Here is a 15336-nt window from a genome sequence, read left to right on the forward strand (position 1 = left end):
GAGGGGAGGTGCTTACACTTCCACCCTACAACCGGAAGTGATGAACTGGAAACAGTAGCGTATCGGTTCCTCCCCCATAACAATAAAAAAGACGAAGAAACACGCGTTTTTAGGCAGAAAAACAGACGGTAGCCCTGTTTTAGAGACGCACGGAGGGCAGCCATGCTGTCAGACGCAGGTTAGTGTTGCTGTTGTTGTTTATGCGGTGGGACAGAGGTTGTTTGGAGGGTTTAAAGTGCTGCTTAAATGGAGACTGTCACCGCCTTGGCTTTGTTTACACTGTTCTATTTCTACTGCTCTGCTTAAAGTCACTTCTAGCCGTTTAAATCTGGTCTTATTAGAGTTTAACAGATGAACTAAACACAATAAAGGCCTGTAAACTGAACTGTAACTACAACACCGTAAACTCAACTAATCTAATATCTACTACTATAATATCTATTATCTACACAGTTTGTTCCATTTGTACATTTAAAAAGCTGCATGTTGTTGAAAGCTTGTGTTGTTGTGTTTATATCTGTTACATCAGTTTATTATTTCATTTTTATTTATTTTTTTTTGCATTTTGACAATAAGAAAGCTCGTGGTTGTTAGTGCGCATGTGCAAGTGTGCCAAAGGTAAAAGGTCAATGCCCATATTTAATCCAGAGGGCCTGTTAGTGCTGTACTATGGAGGTAGATTTTCATTTTTTTATTATTTAAAAATAATTCTAAAAAGAATTCCTTCTACGAAAACATTATTTTCTGTAAAAAAAAATGTTTTCTGTAAAAAAAAAAAAAAATCTGAAAAAAATAATCACTATTATAAATTTAAAAACCCTTTTGAGTTCAATAAATATAGTGTTAAAATGCAATTTTTGAGCGTGTATTAGACAAGGATGATTATCACCACTTTCCTTGTCACACTTTTTTATTTTTTATTTTTAAAGATCATGCTCATACGTTGTTGGTTTTGAGCAATTAGGAGCTTTATTTTATTTATTAGAGGATGTTTCAATTAAATCAGATGAACTGTGTGCTGTAGAAAAGACAATAAATAATATTTTGGAAAAAGTACCGTTTTATTCAAGATATTGTACAAACTAATCATTATATAGGATGCAGTCTTATATCTATACTGCATATCTGTAGAGTGAAATTAATCAGGTTGAATAAAAACAACAAAAAAGATCAATCTTACAATGAATGAAATATAATTACATTTATCTCAAATATATAATATAAAATTAAAACAAATCTGAGTTGGGGTTAAATCACCTTTAGCTTTGTTAGAAAGTAGAAATGCAAGAAATGAGAGAAGCAATTTTCCCTGATCCCATTTGTTGGCTTTTGTCACAGTGTTTCTTTTCCTAACCAAAGGCTATCCTTTGTTTTTTTTTTATGTCTTTCTAGATTATTCTGGAAACGCCTCAGGAGGTCGTAAAGCGAAGAAGAGAAGCTCTGGAGAATCACCGGGTGATGCACAGACCCTGCGCTCTTCTGGAAGGCAGATCAATGTCAGGGTGAAGCGTACAAACAACCCTCCACCTGGACAGGTAGAGCATCCTGAGGAGCTTACTCATGTACATCTGTTGTGTTGTTATAGTGTTTGGATGATTACGTTATAAAAAAAGAATCAAAGTCCTCATTTTATATCGGAGGAGCAAATTTAAAAAATTCAAATTGCAGAAAGTGCAAAAGAAGCAAAATGACATGTTTGAGTCATGTGGCTGGGTTCCAGTGTGTCAGGGGCCTGTGTGGCCCTTTCTGTGTTTTTTAGCCACATGATAGTTTCAGTCATGAATGATAATGATATTTACTCTCACTTCTGGATTACAGAGCAAAAGAAAAGCTACAGACACTGAGGAGGAAGACGATCAGTCTGAGAAGAAGTACAGAAAGTGTGAGAAGGCGGGATGCTCTGCTAAGTACCCCGTTTGTTTCGCCAGTGCGTCCGAGAGGTAACGCCTGATTTGAAGTATTTCAGATCCATTTTTATCAATTTTGTGTTTACCTTAATCTTTTCATTATCGTTCAGGTGTGCAAAGAACGGATACACGTCTCGCTGGTATCATTTGTCGTGTGGAGAGCATTTCTGCAACGAGTGTTTCGACCATTACTACAGAAGGTAAAGAGACGTAAACGTGTGTCACTGCTTAACCTGAGGAATTAAAAACCGTGAACGCTCATTGTGGTGGAGATTCATGAGCATGGCTTTAAAGGACCCATATCGTGCTATTTTAAAACCTTCCAAAGTGAACTACAGCCACATATGGTTAATATTTAACATTTGGCCAAAGAAAATACTAATTTATTAAGAAATATGACTTATTTTCTTTCAACCCGGAAGTTGAGACGCACGGTTGCTCTGTGAGTGTGAGTGCCGCCCATTTCATGACTTAACCCTAGAGTCCCAGCGAAGCAGCATGAGTGTGGGCGTGTTTGTTCACTGTGGAGGCGCGGCTTTGGCAGCAGGCACTTCCTGGAGGGGGTGGATCAGACTTAGTGACATCAGTTGGGGGTCTTTTTGATAAGGAATTAACATTGTAACAAGCTCAAAAGCTCAGAAAAGTTGATTTCAGCAGGATATACTGTAGGACCTTTAAACGAGGGGAGTTTACAGGTTCTCTGCCCAAACATAACATGGGTTTACTGTTGTTGTTGTTGCAATGGTTTAAAGAGTGTTGTCCATCTCTTCGTCCAGGACGCCATTACCATAATTACACAGCATTGGTAGCTGAATTAACAGTTGACCCTGATTTGTTTTATTAAATTTTTGCAATGGAACATTTTTTTCATCTGACAATTATCTTTCTGAAACTATTTTAGAATTAAAATACAAACAAACTTAAAAAACAACCAAGATTTTTGCTTGAGCAGGGCCATATATATATATATATATATATATATATATATATATATATATATATATATAAAATATATTTAAAATCAATTTTATTTTTCCAAATTCCGTGTTTTCCACGTTATTTTTTTAAATTCCTTTGTTTTTTTAAGATTTTTTCAGAGCATATTAGTTTTTAAATTCCTGTGAGGAAAAAAAAAAATAATACTTTGTTTTTAAATTACAAATAAACTAAAATGTATTTCATGTACTTCCATGGGTTATTCCCACTGCTCCTTTTTGATCATTTCTAATATGTCATATGTGTGTCATTAATTGATTATGTTCTTAATTTAAATTATCCTGATGACATCATTACAGATCGTAATGATTAGATCAGTGCTTCTCAAAGTGTGTGTCGTGTCCCCTGGTGGGGAATGAAGACAAGACAGGGTTTTCAAAACAAAAGCATTTCTTCTTGTCTTTCATTCGGTTTTTTTTTTTTTAACACTTTTGTAAATCGGGCTTTTGTTTTGAAGTTAACTGGAAGTTTTGTCAGTAACACAATGGAATCTGGATGGTCTCTGAAAATATCAGAAATGTGGGAATAAAATGTGTTTTTTGTGAGTTTTAAGAATAGCGATGCATTACATTCTGAAAATGCGCAGATTATTGGCACTTTTTAGATAGAATAATAATTGTAACAATTATTATTATATTTTAAATCTACAAATTGAATTTCTTGGTGGGATCCTGTGGTCAGAGCGGGCGTGTCTGGGAAACACTATTAATATTAATGACATAAATGTATTTATCTGGTCCATTATGATGTTTATCTTATTGTACTCTATCATTGAGTGTACTAGTGCATGTTTTTCCTTTTATCATGTGTGTAATGAATGTAATTGTGTGTTTTTTTTCTGTCCTCGTTAGTCACAAAGACGGATACGAGACGTTTGCTTCCTGGAAGAAGGTGTGGACAAGTAACGGGAAAAGTGAACCCAGTCTTAAAGCCTTCATGGCTGACCAGCAGCTTCCCTACTGGGTACGTCCAGAACTGGTTTTTATTCATGAATATTAAAGTGTGTGTGAGTTATTTACGGTATATTAATGTGTTCCCTGCAGGTCCAGTGCACTAAACCCGACTGCAGAAAGTGGCGTCAGCTGACCAAAGAGATCCAGCTCACTGCGTCTCTGGCCGCTACGTACCGCTGTGGGATGAAGTTTAATAACATTAAGGTGAGTCTGAACATGAAGTCTTTGATATCGAACACTGAGTCACTTCAAACCAATGATACACTTTTAAAAACTCTGATTATTTTCAGTCTTTCTTTAATGATGGTTTAAATTCTATTGTTTCAACGTTCAAGTTGACATTTAGACTCAGATTATGTTGATATTTCTGAGACTTTCCACTGCTTTAACACAAGGCTGTATTTATAAGATTCATAAGTGGGTTAGAAAGTGAACAGCTGTCCTGCTTTTAAAGGGTACCTGAAGTGGAAATGTATATAACAAAAAATGTGTTTAATGTATTACTAATAAACTAAATATGTGCACCTTTAAAAAAAAAAAAAAAAACACACACACATTAAAAGGAGTTTATTGAATAATTTTATACATTTGGGCATAAACTAAAGGAAACCATAATTTTGGTCAGGATATTTCCACCACAGGTACTTTTTAAACCACTGGTTCTCAACCTTTTTTAGACCACCACCCCCAAAATAAAGGTCCCAGAGAGCGGGGACCCCCACTGTAGCTGAAGGTGGTTGAACACAGACATGAACATTGAAGAACAGTCATGTGGAGACAGGACCATCTATAAGGGGGAATAAAGGAGAGATTTTTGGGGTCCATCCATAAAGTCAGTAAAATGATGGTCCATTGTTCTATGAATCTGTGATAACCACATTTATTTATTCATCTGAATAATATCCACTGTTATCCAGGAACATTTATTATTATTATTATTATAGTCATCTTAAAGATGGAAATCCTGGTTTTAATCACTAATAAAATGGTTCAAAATGACCAAAAATGGTGGAAAAGGAGGTGAAATGGGATTTTAAAAACCACAGAAATTAGTTAAAAGTTATAAATTAGAGTGGATAAAAACAGACAGAAAAAGAGTTAAAAATGGTTCAAAGTGTAAATATTGGAACATTTAGTTTAAACTGGTAAATAATGGACATGACAAATGGTGAATGTGGTTAAATTGGCAAAAAATAATCATGAAAAATGGTGAAAAGAGTTTAAAAGTGACAATAATGGGTCAATATATGTGACATTAGGTGTAAAAATTGTGGAAAGGGTTTATAAAAGCTGAACATGTCTGGAAAAAAAATGTGCAGAAGGAATTGAAATGTGATGGAGACGTGTCAGAAATGTGAGTAATGTTGCAAAAATACATTAAAAGGAGCAAAAAGTGATGTAATTGGGTTAAAATATGGAAAGTTTGGTGTAGTTGGAGAAAAACAGTAAAAAAAACAAGCAAAAATGGACGTGTCTTGAAGGCATCTGACGACCCCCTTGTAGTGTCTTGCTTCGCCAAATTGGGGTCTTGACACCAAGGTTGAGAACCCCTGCTTTAAAACTTCAGTTTACTCATTTACAAGCCACAGGATGAACTTTATACAGGATCGTTACTAAGAAATTACAAAAAAAACATTTTAGTTTAGATACATTATTCTCTCTTCATTCCCGTCTGATATTTTCCTTCCAGACCGAGGGTCCTGACCACTGCTCCCAGCCAGAGGACCTGGTAAGAACATGACAACTCTTTCTTTTACTCATTTTGCATCAGATTAAATAGGATTCCTTTATTATTTTTTTTACTCTTAAAGCGAGTAGCAGAGGTCAGCGACACATGGTGGCACTCCATGCTCATCTTACCTCCACTGTTCAAAGAGAGTCCAGCCAGCCCGTTCCTGGCTGCCTACTACCCAGACTGTGTGGGGATGAGTCCGTCTGGTTCTCCCAGCACGGCATCACAGACGGAGCTGAGGGCCGATCACTGCAGAACCGTGCAGCCACAAAGTGAGTCAATGAGCACCTGGTACACCGAGGAACACTGTTATATTCACTGTACACTCAGTCAAAGATTCCATTTAGTCGTTTATTTAGGACATTTAAATTCATAGACTAGCTTTCCTCCAACTGAGCAACACCACACATTACACTTCATATTCATCTTTTTCATTTGATTCCCAGTAAATGCATTATTTTCTATTATATTCTTCCACAGAAATGAGGATAGAATAAATTACAGAAGTAATTTACTAAGTAGCATTTAAAATAATAAAAAAAAAAAATCAAAGTGAGCAATAATACTAATACAATAATACAATAATACTAAGTTTCTACATATTTGTATGCAAGATAATTATGGCTACTGGGAAAAAAAACAGATCTAATTGTAGATCACCTTTTTAAATAATCTTTTTGTTTGTTTTTTTAAGTCTTAATTTTTTTGTCATGATTTATTTTGTTTTTTTCTTGTCTTCATTTGTTTTTTTGTTTTTTGTTTTTTTATCTGTTACTATTTCGTCCCAAAAAAGTAACCGATTAAAATGAAAAAAAAAGGACAAAAACAAAAATCTGGACAAAAAAACATTAAGACCAAAAAAGCAGACAAAATATTAAAGATTGTTATATGATTTAAAAATATGTTTCTTCCACTACTGGATCTGTTTTTTGTTTTTTTTCAGTGGCCCTAATCCTCTTTCATATATTTGGGATATCCATTTGCATTTAAACCTTTTTTTAACTCAAAGAAATACCATTAGAATATTTATTAGGTTATTATTATTATTGACTAATGTATACATCACCAGCTTTATGTAATGCTCTCCTCATCTAGTTGATAAATATCTTTTTTTTACATGTTATATTTACAGTAGTGCATATGTTGTAACACTATGCAGTGACAGGAAGTGTTGGATCTTGATGTGTTAGTTCCAGGCTTGTGTCCGTACTTCCAACCTTTCTACCAACCCAACGAGTGTGGCAAAGCTCTGTGTGTGCGGCCGGACATGATGGAGCTGGATGAGCTCTATGAGTTCCCAGAGTTTTCCAGAGATCCCACCATGTATTTAGCACTACGTAACCTGATCCTGGCCTCCTGGCACAAGAACTGTAAGGTACAGTGACCGCACGCACACACACACGCAGCGGCCATCAGAGAACATTAACACACACGTTTTATCACTGATGAAAACTGGTGCTTTTTTTAATCCCTAAAGGAGGTGCTGACGTCGCAGAAATGTTCGCTACACATCATCGTCCGTGGGTTGGTGCGTGTGCGCTGTGTGCACGAGATGGACCGAGTTCTACACTTCATGACCAGGAAGGGTCTGATTAACACGGGGGTGCTGGCTGCTCCACGACCTCTGCTCCCCGAGAGATACCGTTCAGTGAGTCCACATCAGCATCGTCTTTAGAAGTTTCATTATTAGAGTAATCACAGTGCGACACGTGAAGACTCAGGACGACAGTTTGTTTTTTCTTAACTTTCGCTAAAATCTTTACAGTTTATGTATGTTTGTTTCAACTTTTTCTTCTTTCTTCTTGTTGTTTTTGTTGTTGTTGTTGTGTACACTAGTTAAAATCTTTACTCCTCTGTTATTCGGAAACGGATCAGGCTGAAATTTGGTAGCTATAATCTATGGATGTGTACGCATCAACGCTCGTAGCCCGATTTTCAATTTGGGGCCCAAAAGTCTATTTTTCATTTATTTGCGAGTCAAATATTACCATATCATTGGCACATATTAATATATGAATGGGGCCCATTACCCAGTATGTGTCATGGGGGTACCATTGGGCCCGTTAGATCAGAATACAGTTTGGTTTGAATACTCTATGAATGATTATGATGAGACGATCTGAGCCCTTATTTTTTTTAAATTTCCAAATTTATGGGGACATATACGTGTGATATATTGTATCAAAGGTAATTTAGCGTAGATTATGATTATGCCTCACACAATTTGATTAGGGAGCCCACTCCCCCCTTTTTTTTTTTTTTTTAGCAATTTCCATTGACCCGAATCACTGACACATACCAATATATGAATGGTGCCTGTTACTCCGTATGTGTATTTTTCAAATGACTACTCCTCCTTTAATGCTCCTTGAATCAGGCTGTAATTAGACATTCTATATATATTCTATGAGCAGATCTCAAAAGCCTCTGAGACCTTTTTTTACTCAGTGGAACCGAGTCATTTGACTGATTTCTCTGGAACGTGGTACGTGCTATTTGGCATGGAGACGTTCCGCGGGCCCAGCCGTAGTTCATCAGAACTTGTTTTTTGAACTTTTTCCATCTTTACATTCTTTCAAACCTCAGTTCAATATTTTAACTCTTTTAAAACTTGTATTAAATCCCTTAAAAAGTTTTTCTTCTCTGCCAATTTGTTGCTTTTCTTTCTCCATTTGTCAACATGACATATTTTTATACAACTTATTTAAATGTTCTTAAATATTTCTAACATGTTTTAATATATTTATTTGTTTTTACATTATTCAACATGTCTTCATGCATCCTCATTAGTATTTTCTTCAGGAAATGCACATTTTTCTAGTTGATGATTGTTGCTCCAAACATTGGATCTTATTTATCTGTAAACAAACAGACTTCTGATGGTAATTCCAACCTTTTGCTGACATCAACTCTTTTTCTCACGCAGAAGAACGTCATCATCATCGGTGCCGGTGCTTCAGGGCTGGCTGCTGCACGACAGCTGCACAACTTTGGCACGCAGGTAATAAAACACAATAAAAATGATCCAAGGGCCAATTGCTAAAAATTCATGTCAGCATTCATTAAAAAAAATGACTACCCGAGCAAGGTTTAGTCTGTTTTTGTTATTGTCTGGTGTGTTTTTTGTCATTTTGTGTATTTTTCTGTCATTCAGGTGTAATTATTGTCATTTTGTGTGTTTTTGGAGCCTTTTTGTGTATTTTTCTCTCATTGTCATATGTCATATTGTGTAATTCTCTCTCATTCTTTGTGTTTTTACAGGCATTTTGTGTAATTCTTTCTAATTTTTACATGTTTTTACAGTCATTTTGTGTATTTTGTGTAGATGCCAGCGATCTATCTCTCTCTACGATTCTTTTACTTTCCTTTCCAAATAAATGCTGTGTTAACAAATAACTTAAACTTCATACTTCTGTTATTGTATTGTATTGATTATCATTGTTTTTTTGTTTTGTTTTTTGTTTTGGTGTGTGTGTCTTGTGAACTGTAATTCTTGAGTTATCTGATCTGTTATAGGGTGGGATGGGGAGGGGAAAGGATGATGCGATCTGTGCTATTCGAAGAAAAAAAAAACAACAAAAATAACGTAAACTCCAATAACGAGAGAGTCTTCATTTCTCTTTGACAGCAGATAATTATAGACGAGAGACGAAGTGTAGGTTTTAAAATCCAACTGTTCATATCATTTATTCCTGGTGATTTTTTCAGGTGGTGGTGCTGGAGGCGAGAGACAGAATCGGCGGTCGGGTGTGGGACGACACTTCTCTGGGCGTCACCGTGGGTCGAGGAGCTCAAATCGTTAACGGGTGTGTGAATAACCCCATCGCCCTCATGTGTGAGCAGGTAGGATTGGAACTCTCTTATATCAAAGTGTGCTCATTTTTCTGAGCTAAAAGTTTCTCTTGCTTCTCTGATGTAGATGAGCATCAAGATGCACAAACTGGGTGAGCGGTGTGAGCTCTTCCAGGAAGGAGGACAAGCCACCGACTCAGCCATCGACAAACGCATGGACTTCCACTTCAACGCCATCCTGGATGTGGTGTCGGACTGGAGGAAGGACAAATCACAGAGCCAGGATCTGCCTCTGGGAGGTTAGTTAGTTACACACTAACTTTATTTCAAAAATACCAGAGGTGTAAAGAGTACTGTCAGGGTTCTCACCAGCGCTGTTGAACGTAGGGGCCCCCGACATTGTCATTTTGTTCGGGCAATGTCGCCCCCTATGTTCAGGTTTCAGCACCGTTGGGGCGATTTTCTGTAGTTTTTTACTCAAGTACAAGTAAAAGGTTGCTTAAACGAATAGTACTCAAAGTAAAAGTTACTAGTTACTCTTCCATTGAACATGGATAACTGAAGACATAATTGTAATATAAAAATGGAATTGACCCCAACCCTGGTGAACAGTGTCTTTAAAACATTATTGTTTTAAATAATCAGGTGTGGATGCTTTGTTTGTTTCTGTGGTAACAGAAAAGGTTCAGGAGCTAAAGAAGAACTTCCTGCAGGATTCTGGGATCCAGTTCAGTGAGCTGGAGGAGAAAGTCCTTCAGTTTCATCTCAGTAACCTGGAATACGCCTGTGGGAGCACCTTGGACCAGGTGGGAGATGTAGAGAATTAAAACGTGACGACACGTCCTGGTTCATTCACGTTAAACTGTTAAACTTTCTTTCTCTCTTTCTTTCTTTCTTTCTTTCTTTCTTTCTTCTGAAGGTGTCGGCCCGATCCTGGGACCACAATGAGTTCTTTGCCCAGTTTTCAGGAGATCACACTCTTCTGAATAAAGGATACTGGGTTCTACTCCGAAAACTGGCCGAGGGCCTGGACATCCGTTTCAAGTGTCCGGTGAGCACTTCAACATATACCCCCTCAACTTCTATCACGACAATAAACCTAGCAAGGCCACATGCAGCCATCGGCCTAATTTTATGCGGCCCCAAAAGTAAACGTACAAAAAATTCACAAAACCAAATCAAGAATACATATTAAAAAAATACAAAGAATTACTACATTGCAGGTAAATACAGTAAAAGACACGATAAAAACACAGAAAATACTCCAAAAACACAACTACTACAAAAATGAACAAAACAACAACAAAATACACAAAATTACTCAAAAAGAAAATGACAACAAAAAACCACTCTAAAAAACATACATTTTACAGAAAAAATGCATAAAAGGATTACAGAAATGCACAAAATGCCTCCATAACAAGCAAACATACACAGAATGACAGAAAAACACACAAAATTACTCAGATCTTTTCCTGTATTAATGCTTAGATTGGTCATTATTCTAAATACTGACATAAATGTTGATCATGTGACCCTTGGATCAAACAAACATTTTTATGGCCCCCGCTGTGATAGAAGTTGCTTTAACGTGTCATCACAACAGGAGAAAAACAAGTTGTTTGTTTGTTTGTTGGATGTTTAGGTGCAGACTGTTGATTATTCAGGCGACGTTGTCAAAGTCACGTCACGTGACGGTTCCAAGTGGACGGCACAGAAGGTAAAAACACACTCTGGAAGGATCACTGGGGTTATTTAGGAGTTACAATACGTTTCCCTCGCTCTCTCTCAGGTCCTCGTCACCATCCCTCTGACTCTGCTGCAGAAGAACATGATCCAGTTCATTCCTCCTCTTCCTGAGAGGAAACTGAAGGCCATTCACAGTCTGGGAGCTGGAATCATTGAAAAGGTCCATTCTTTATTCAGACGTTCAAACACAATGAGGTAGAGCAGTGGTTCTCAACCTTGGCATCAGGACCCCCATTTACGAGACACTGGGAGGGAGTGCCAGATGCCTTCAAGAAACTGAGTATTTTTTTTTTACAATTTGAGCCCATTTTGCTTATTTTTACCTTTTTTCTTCAACTTCACAAAACTCACCATATTTCAACCTATTTTCATCACTTTTTTTGCCATATTTTTGCTCCTTTTAATGTATTTTTGCTACATTTCTCCCATTTCTGACACTTCTACATCACATTTCCAGACATGTTCAGTACTTATAAACCCTTTCTACTACTTTTACACCTAATGTTACACATATATTGATTTTTGACCAATTTAACCACATTCACCATTTGTCATGTCCATTATTTACCAGTTTAAACTAATTGTTCCAATATTTACACTTTGAACCCTTTTTAACACTTATTCTGTCTGTTTTTATCCACTCTAATTTTTAACTTTTAACTAATTTTTGTGGTTTTTTAAATCCCATTTCACCAACTTTTCCACCATTTTTGGTCACTTTGAACCATTTTATTAGTGATTAAAACCAGGATTTCCATCTTTAAGATGACTATAATAATAATAATAAATGTTCCTGGATAACAGTGGATATTATTCAGATGAATAAATAAATGTGGTTATCACAGATTCATAGAACAATGGACCATCATTTTACTGACTTTATGGATGGACCCCAAAAATCTCTCCCCTTTATTCCCCCTTATAGATGGTCCTGTTTCCACATGACTGTTCTTCAATGTTCATGTCTGTGTTCAACCACCTTCAGCTACAGTGGGGGTCCCCTCTCTCTGGGACCTTTATTTTGGGGGTGGTGGTCTAAAAAAGGTTGAGAAACAATGGTGTAGAGAAGTGTATCAGTGTGGTATTTTTAAGTAGAGATTGGTTTAAATGTGAGAATTTATTTTTGTCACTAAAAACAACTTATCTCTCTTCTATCCTCACACACAGGTTTGTATTTATTCAATCACCAGCATTTATCAGAGGGAAGATATAAAAAATGAGGGCGGTGTTACAATGGGGTGAGGGGGAAGGAACAAGGAAGAGGGAGTTAGGACGGGACAACAGCTATTTCTCGGTTATGCTGAAAGTGAAATGTGTTATTAATGTCTATTATTGTGCATATTTTGTTGTGTGGTGTAATATATTAAATAAGTATTTTTTTGATAGTGGTATCTTTGTATTTGCTGTTATTAATTGGTACTAATTCAAAGGTTTTGGTCTGAATCTCTGTACAGATAGCTCTCCAGTTCCCGTTCAGATTCTGGGACAAAAAAATCCAAGGAGCCGACTACTTTGGCCACATTCCTCCAGCTCCTGAAAAGAGAGGCATGTTCAGCGTCTTCTATGACCTGGATCCACAGGTTTGCTTCTCCTGGTCTCCATATCACAGGCTGTACTTGATCCTTTTGATTGGATCTGTTCACTAGAACTGATCTTATAAACCTGTTATGTGTGTGGCGTGTGTGGCGTGCGTGATGTGTGTGTGTGTCTGTGCAGAGGAAGCAGGCGGTGCTGATGTCAGTCATCAGTGGTGATGCTGTTCCTGCAGTGCGTGACATGGAGGACAAACATGTGGTGGACGAGTGTTTGAAGGTTTTACGGGAACTTTTCAAAGAGCAGGTAACGCTCTCACGCTCACCTGGACGTATTAACGAGTGTTAAACCAAAAACAAATCTGAGCACTACGAGGTTAAAGTCGTAATATTTCATGCGAATAAAGTCGGAATTTTATTAGATTAAAATCGTGAAATTCTTTGTATTACAGTCGTAATATTTTTAGATTAAAGTCAAAATTTTATGACAGATTTTAATTTTATTGGATTAAAGTCGAAATTTTTCAAGAATAAAGTCATAATTTTATTGGATTAAAGTCAAAATACTTTTAGATTAAAGTTGTAATTTTATGAGAATAAAGTAATAATTTTATTGGATTAAAGTCAAAATACTTTTAGATTAAAGTTGTAATTTTATGAGAATAAAGTCGTAATTTTATTGGATTAAAGTCTAAATATTTTTAGATTCAAATGTTGATATTTCAAGAATAAAGTCGTAATTTTATTGGAATAAAATTGTATTGTTTTTAGATCAAAGTCGAAATTTTGTTAGATTAAAATTGTAATATTTTGAGATTAAATTGTAATATTTCATGAGAATAAAGTCCTAATTTTATTAGAATAAAGTTGTAAAATGTTTATATTAAAGTCGTAATTTTATTATAAATGTATTTAAAATGTATATATATATTTTATTAGTTACATAAATCTAAAAAAGCATAAAAATTGTCTTAAAGACTCCTAAATAAATGAAAACTGCTTTTCCAAACCTTAAAATGCTGCGTTCAAACCTCACGGTTGTTGTTTTCCTTTAACAGGAAGTCCCAGAACCGACTAATTTCTTTGTTTCCCACTGGAGCAAAGACGTGTGGTCCCAGATGTCGTACAGCTTCGTGAAGACGGCGGGCAGCGGAGAGGCCTACGACGTCCTGGCTGAAGACCTGCAGGGGAAAGTCTTCTTCGCTGGTGAGGTAAGACTTGTTCAGGAGGTAAATACTGAAAAAAAACAAGAAGACAGAAGTAAAAACACTTCCATTCATCCGTCTAGGGCTGGGCGATATAGACCAAAATGCATATTTCATATATGATATAAATCTCCATAAGTTTAATTTAGGGGTGGAAATTTAATTGATATGTGACCAATTTTTATTTAATTTGTGGACTATTTTAAGCAAAATTGAGTTCTTTGAACAATTTGAGATTTAAAAAGACTCCAGTCATGTGATGAAATCATGGGAAAATTGCCATCCTCCAAATATTGTGGAATTTCATTGAATTTGTGCATTTAGAAGTCATCATGATCCATTTTTCTTTTAGAATTCAACCAATCAAATTAGATTTTTCAACAATAGCTGTTGAAAACACACACACAGTATATAATCTTTTTTAAAATTTGAAATCTATACACTAACCCTGTGTTACACACATGCATTTCACAGCATACCTGTCAAAAGATTTTAAAGACAAGTTCAAAATGAGAGACTTTAAGTATTTATTTATTTTTGACCAGCTGTCCTCGACCCACCCAGTACAGGTCCACGACCCACTTTTGGGTCCTGACCCACCAGTTGAGAATTGCTGGTCTAAAGGGCCATTTTTGGCCCCCGGACCTTGAGTTTGACACGTGGTTTAATACAAATACAGTCTGACCAGAAAGACAATTCTGTGTTATATTTGCTGATGAAAAATGCCCCACAGGCTCATTTATTAACAAACAGTTCCACAATATGTGTGACTTTAGTCTTTTTCTCCTGTTAGGGACAGCACGTGTGAGTGAGTTCTGTCGTGTGGCTTGTTTAGATAAAAGTCTGGGTTAAAACGCACTCAAATCTTTTTAACTGAGCTGTGTAGTGCTGTTCTGAGAAGTATTTTAATAAATCTCGATATATTGCCCAGCTCTACTTTTTAACCATAATTTCTACTTTTCCACCTTTAATTCTGTCTGTTTTCTTCCTCTTTAATGTTTCTAACCAGGCCACCAACAGACATTTTCCTCAGACTGTGACCGGCGCCTACCTCAGTGGAGTCAGAGAAGCCAGTAAAATGAGCTCTGCGTGACCCGCCGTTCTCAGCAAACTCACAAACACTCACCAGCACGGACAGAGATCTTTCTTTTTGTTTTTGGTTCTGCTTTTTTTCCCAACAGAACAGACGTTTACATGCTTTTTTTTTTTTTTTTTGTAACATTATTTATATGTAAATCCTTCAGGTACCACGCTTGTGGAGTTGTGGTGAAACACACAAGGTTCTCCAGGTAAATCCTGTTTGTACTTCACTATCAAATCATTCAGGATTGTTTGGTTTATTGATTAACTCTCACTTTATGTGATCAATGAGTTCAGTTGTGTGTTGTAAGTCCTGTTTTCAAAGATTCCTGTGGTGGGTTTCTTACACATTGTGATGAGTCTTAGCTGTGCTGCTGTTTGTGATTATTG

At 36.4% G+C, this 15336-nt stretch overlaps 1 protein-coding gene across 1 annotated transcript; it reads left to right on the top strand.

Moving 5' to 3' along the window:
- kdm1b (lysine demethylase 1B) lies at positions 1-15335 on the top strand. Its single transcript, XM_028460690.1, has 21 exons — positions 1-178; positions 1393-1535; positions 1819-1940; positions 2018-2107; positions 3755-3866; positions 3947-4060; positions 5547-5585; positions 5668-5860; positions 6779-6963; positions 7066-7236; positions 8515-8589; positions 9297-9431; positions 9508-9679; positions 10059-10186; positions 10300-10431; positions 11026-11100; positions 11173-11289; positions 12584-12709; positions 12846-12968; positions 13720-13872; positions 14876-15335. The coding sequence occupies exons 1-21, from the start codon at positions 163-165 to the stop codon at positions 14957-14959; spliced, it is 2505 nt and encodes an 834-aa protein (XP_028316491.1). The 5' UTR covers positions 1-162; the 3' UTR covers positions 14960-15335.
- Position 15336: the final 1 nt, after the last annotated feature.

This window comes from Gouania willdenowi, chromosome 11 (genome assembly GCF_900634775.1).
Source record: "Gouania willdenowi chromosome 11, fGouWil2.1, whole genome shotgun sequence".
Classification (NCBI taxonomy): Eukaryota; Metazoa; Chordata; class Actinopteri; order Blenniiformes; family Gobiesocidae; genus Gouania; species Gouania willdenowi.

Bases quoted from the DNA above. Each gene is read 5' to 3' on its own strand.
- kdm1b (XM_028460690.1), top strand. The intron at 6,964-7,065 runs GTACAGTGACCG...TAATCCCTAAAG, and splicing joins CCTGGCACAAGAACTGTAAG to GAGGTGCTGACGTCGCAGAA. The intron at 13,873-14,875 runs GTAAGACTTGTT...GTTTCTAACCAG, and splicing joins AAGTCTTCTTCGCTGGTGAG to GCCACCAACAGACATTTTCC.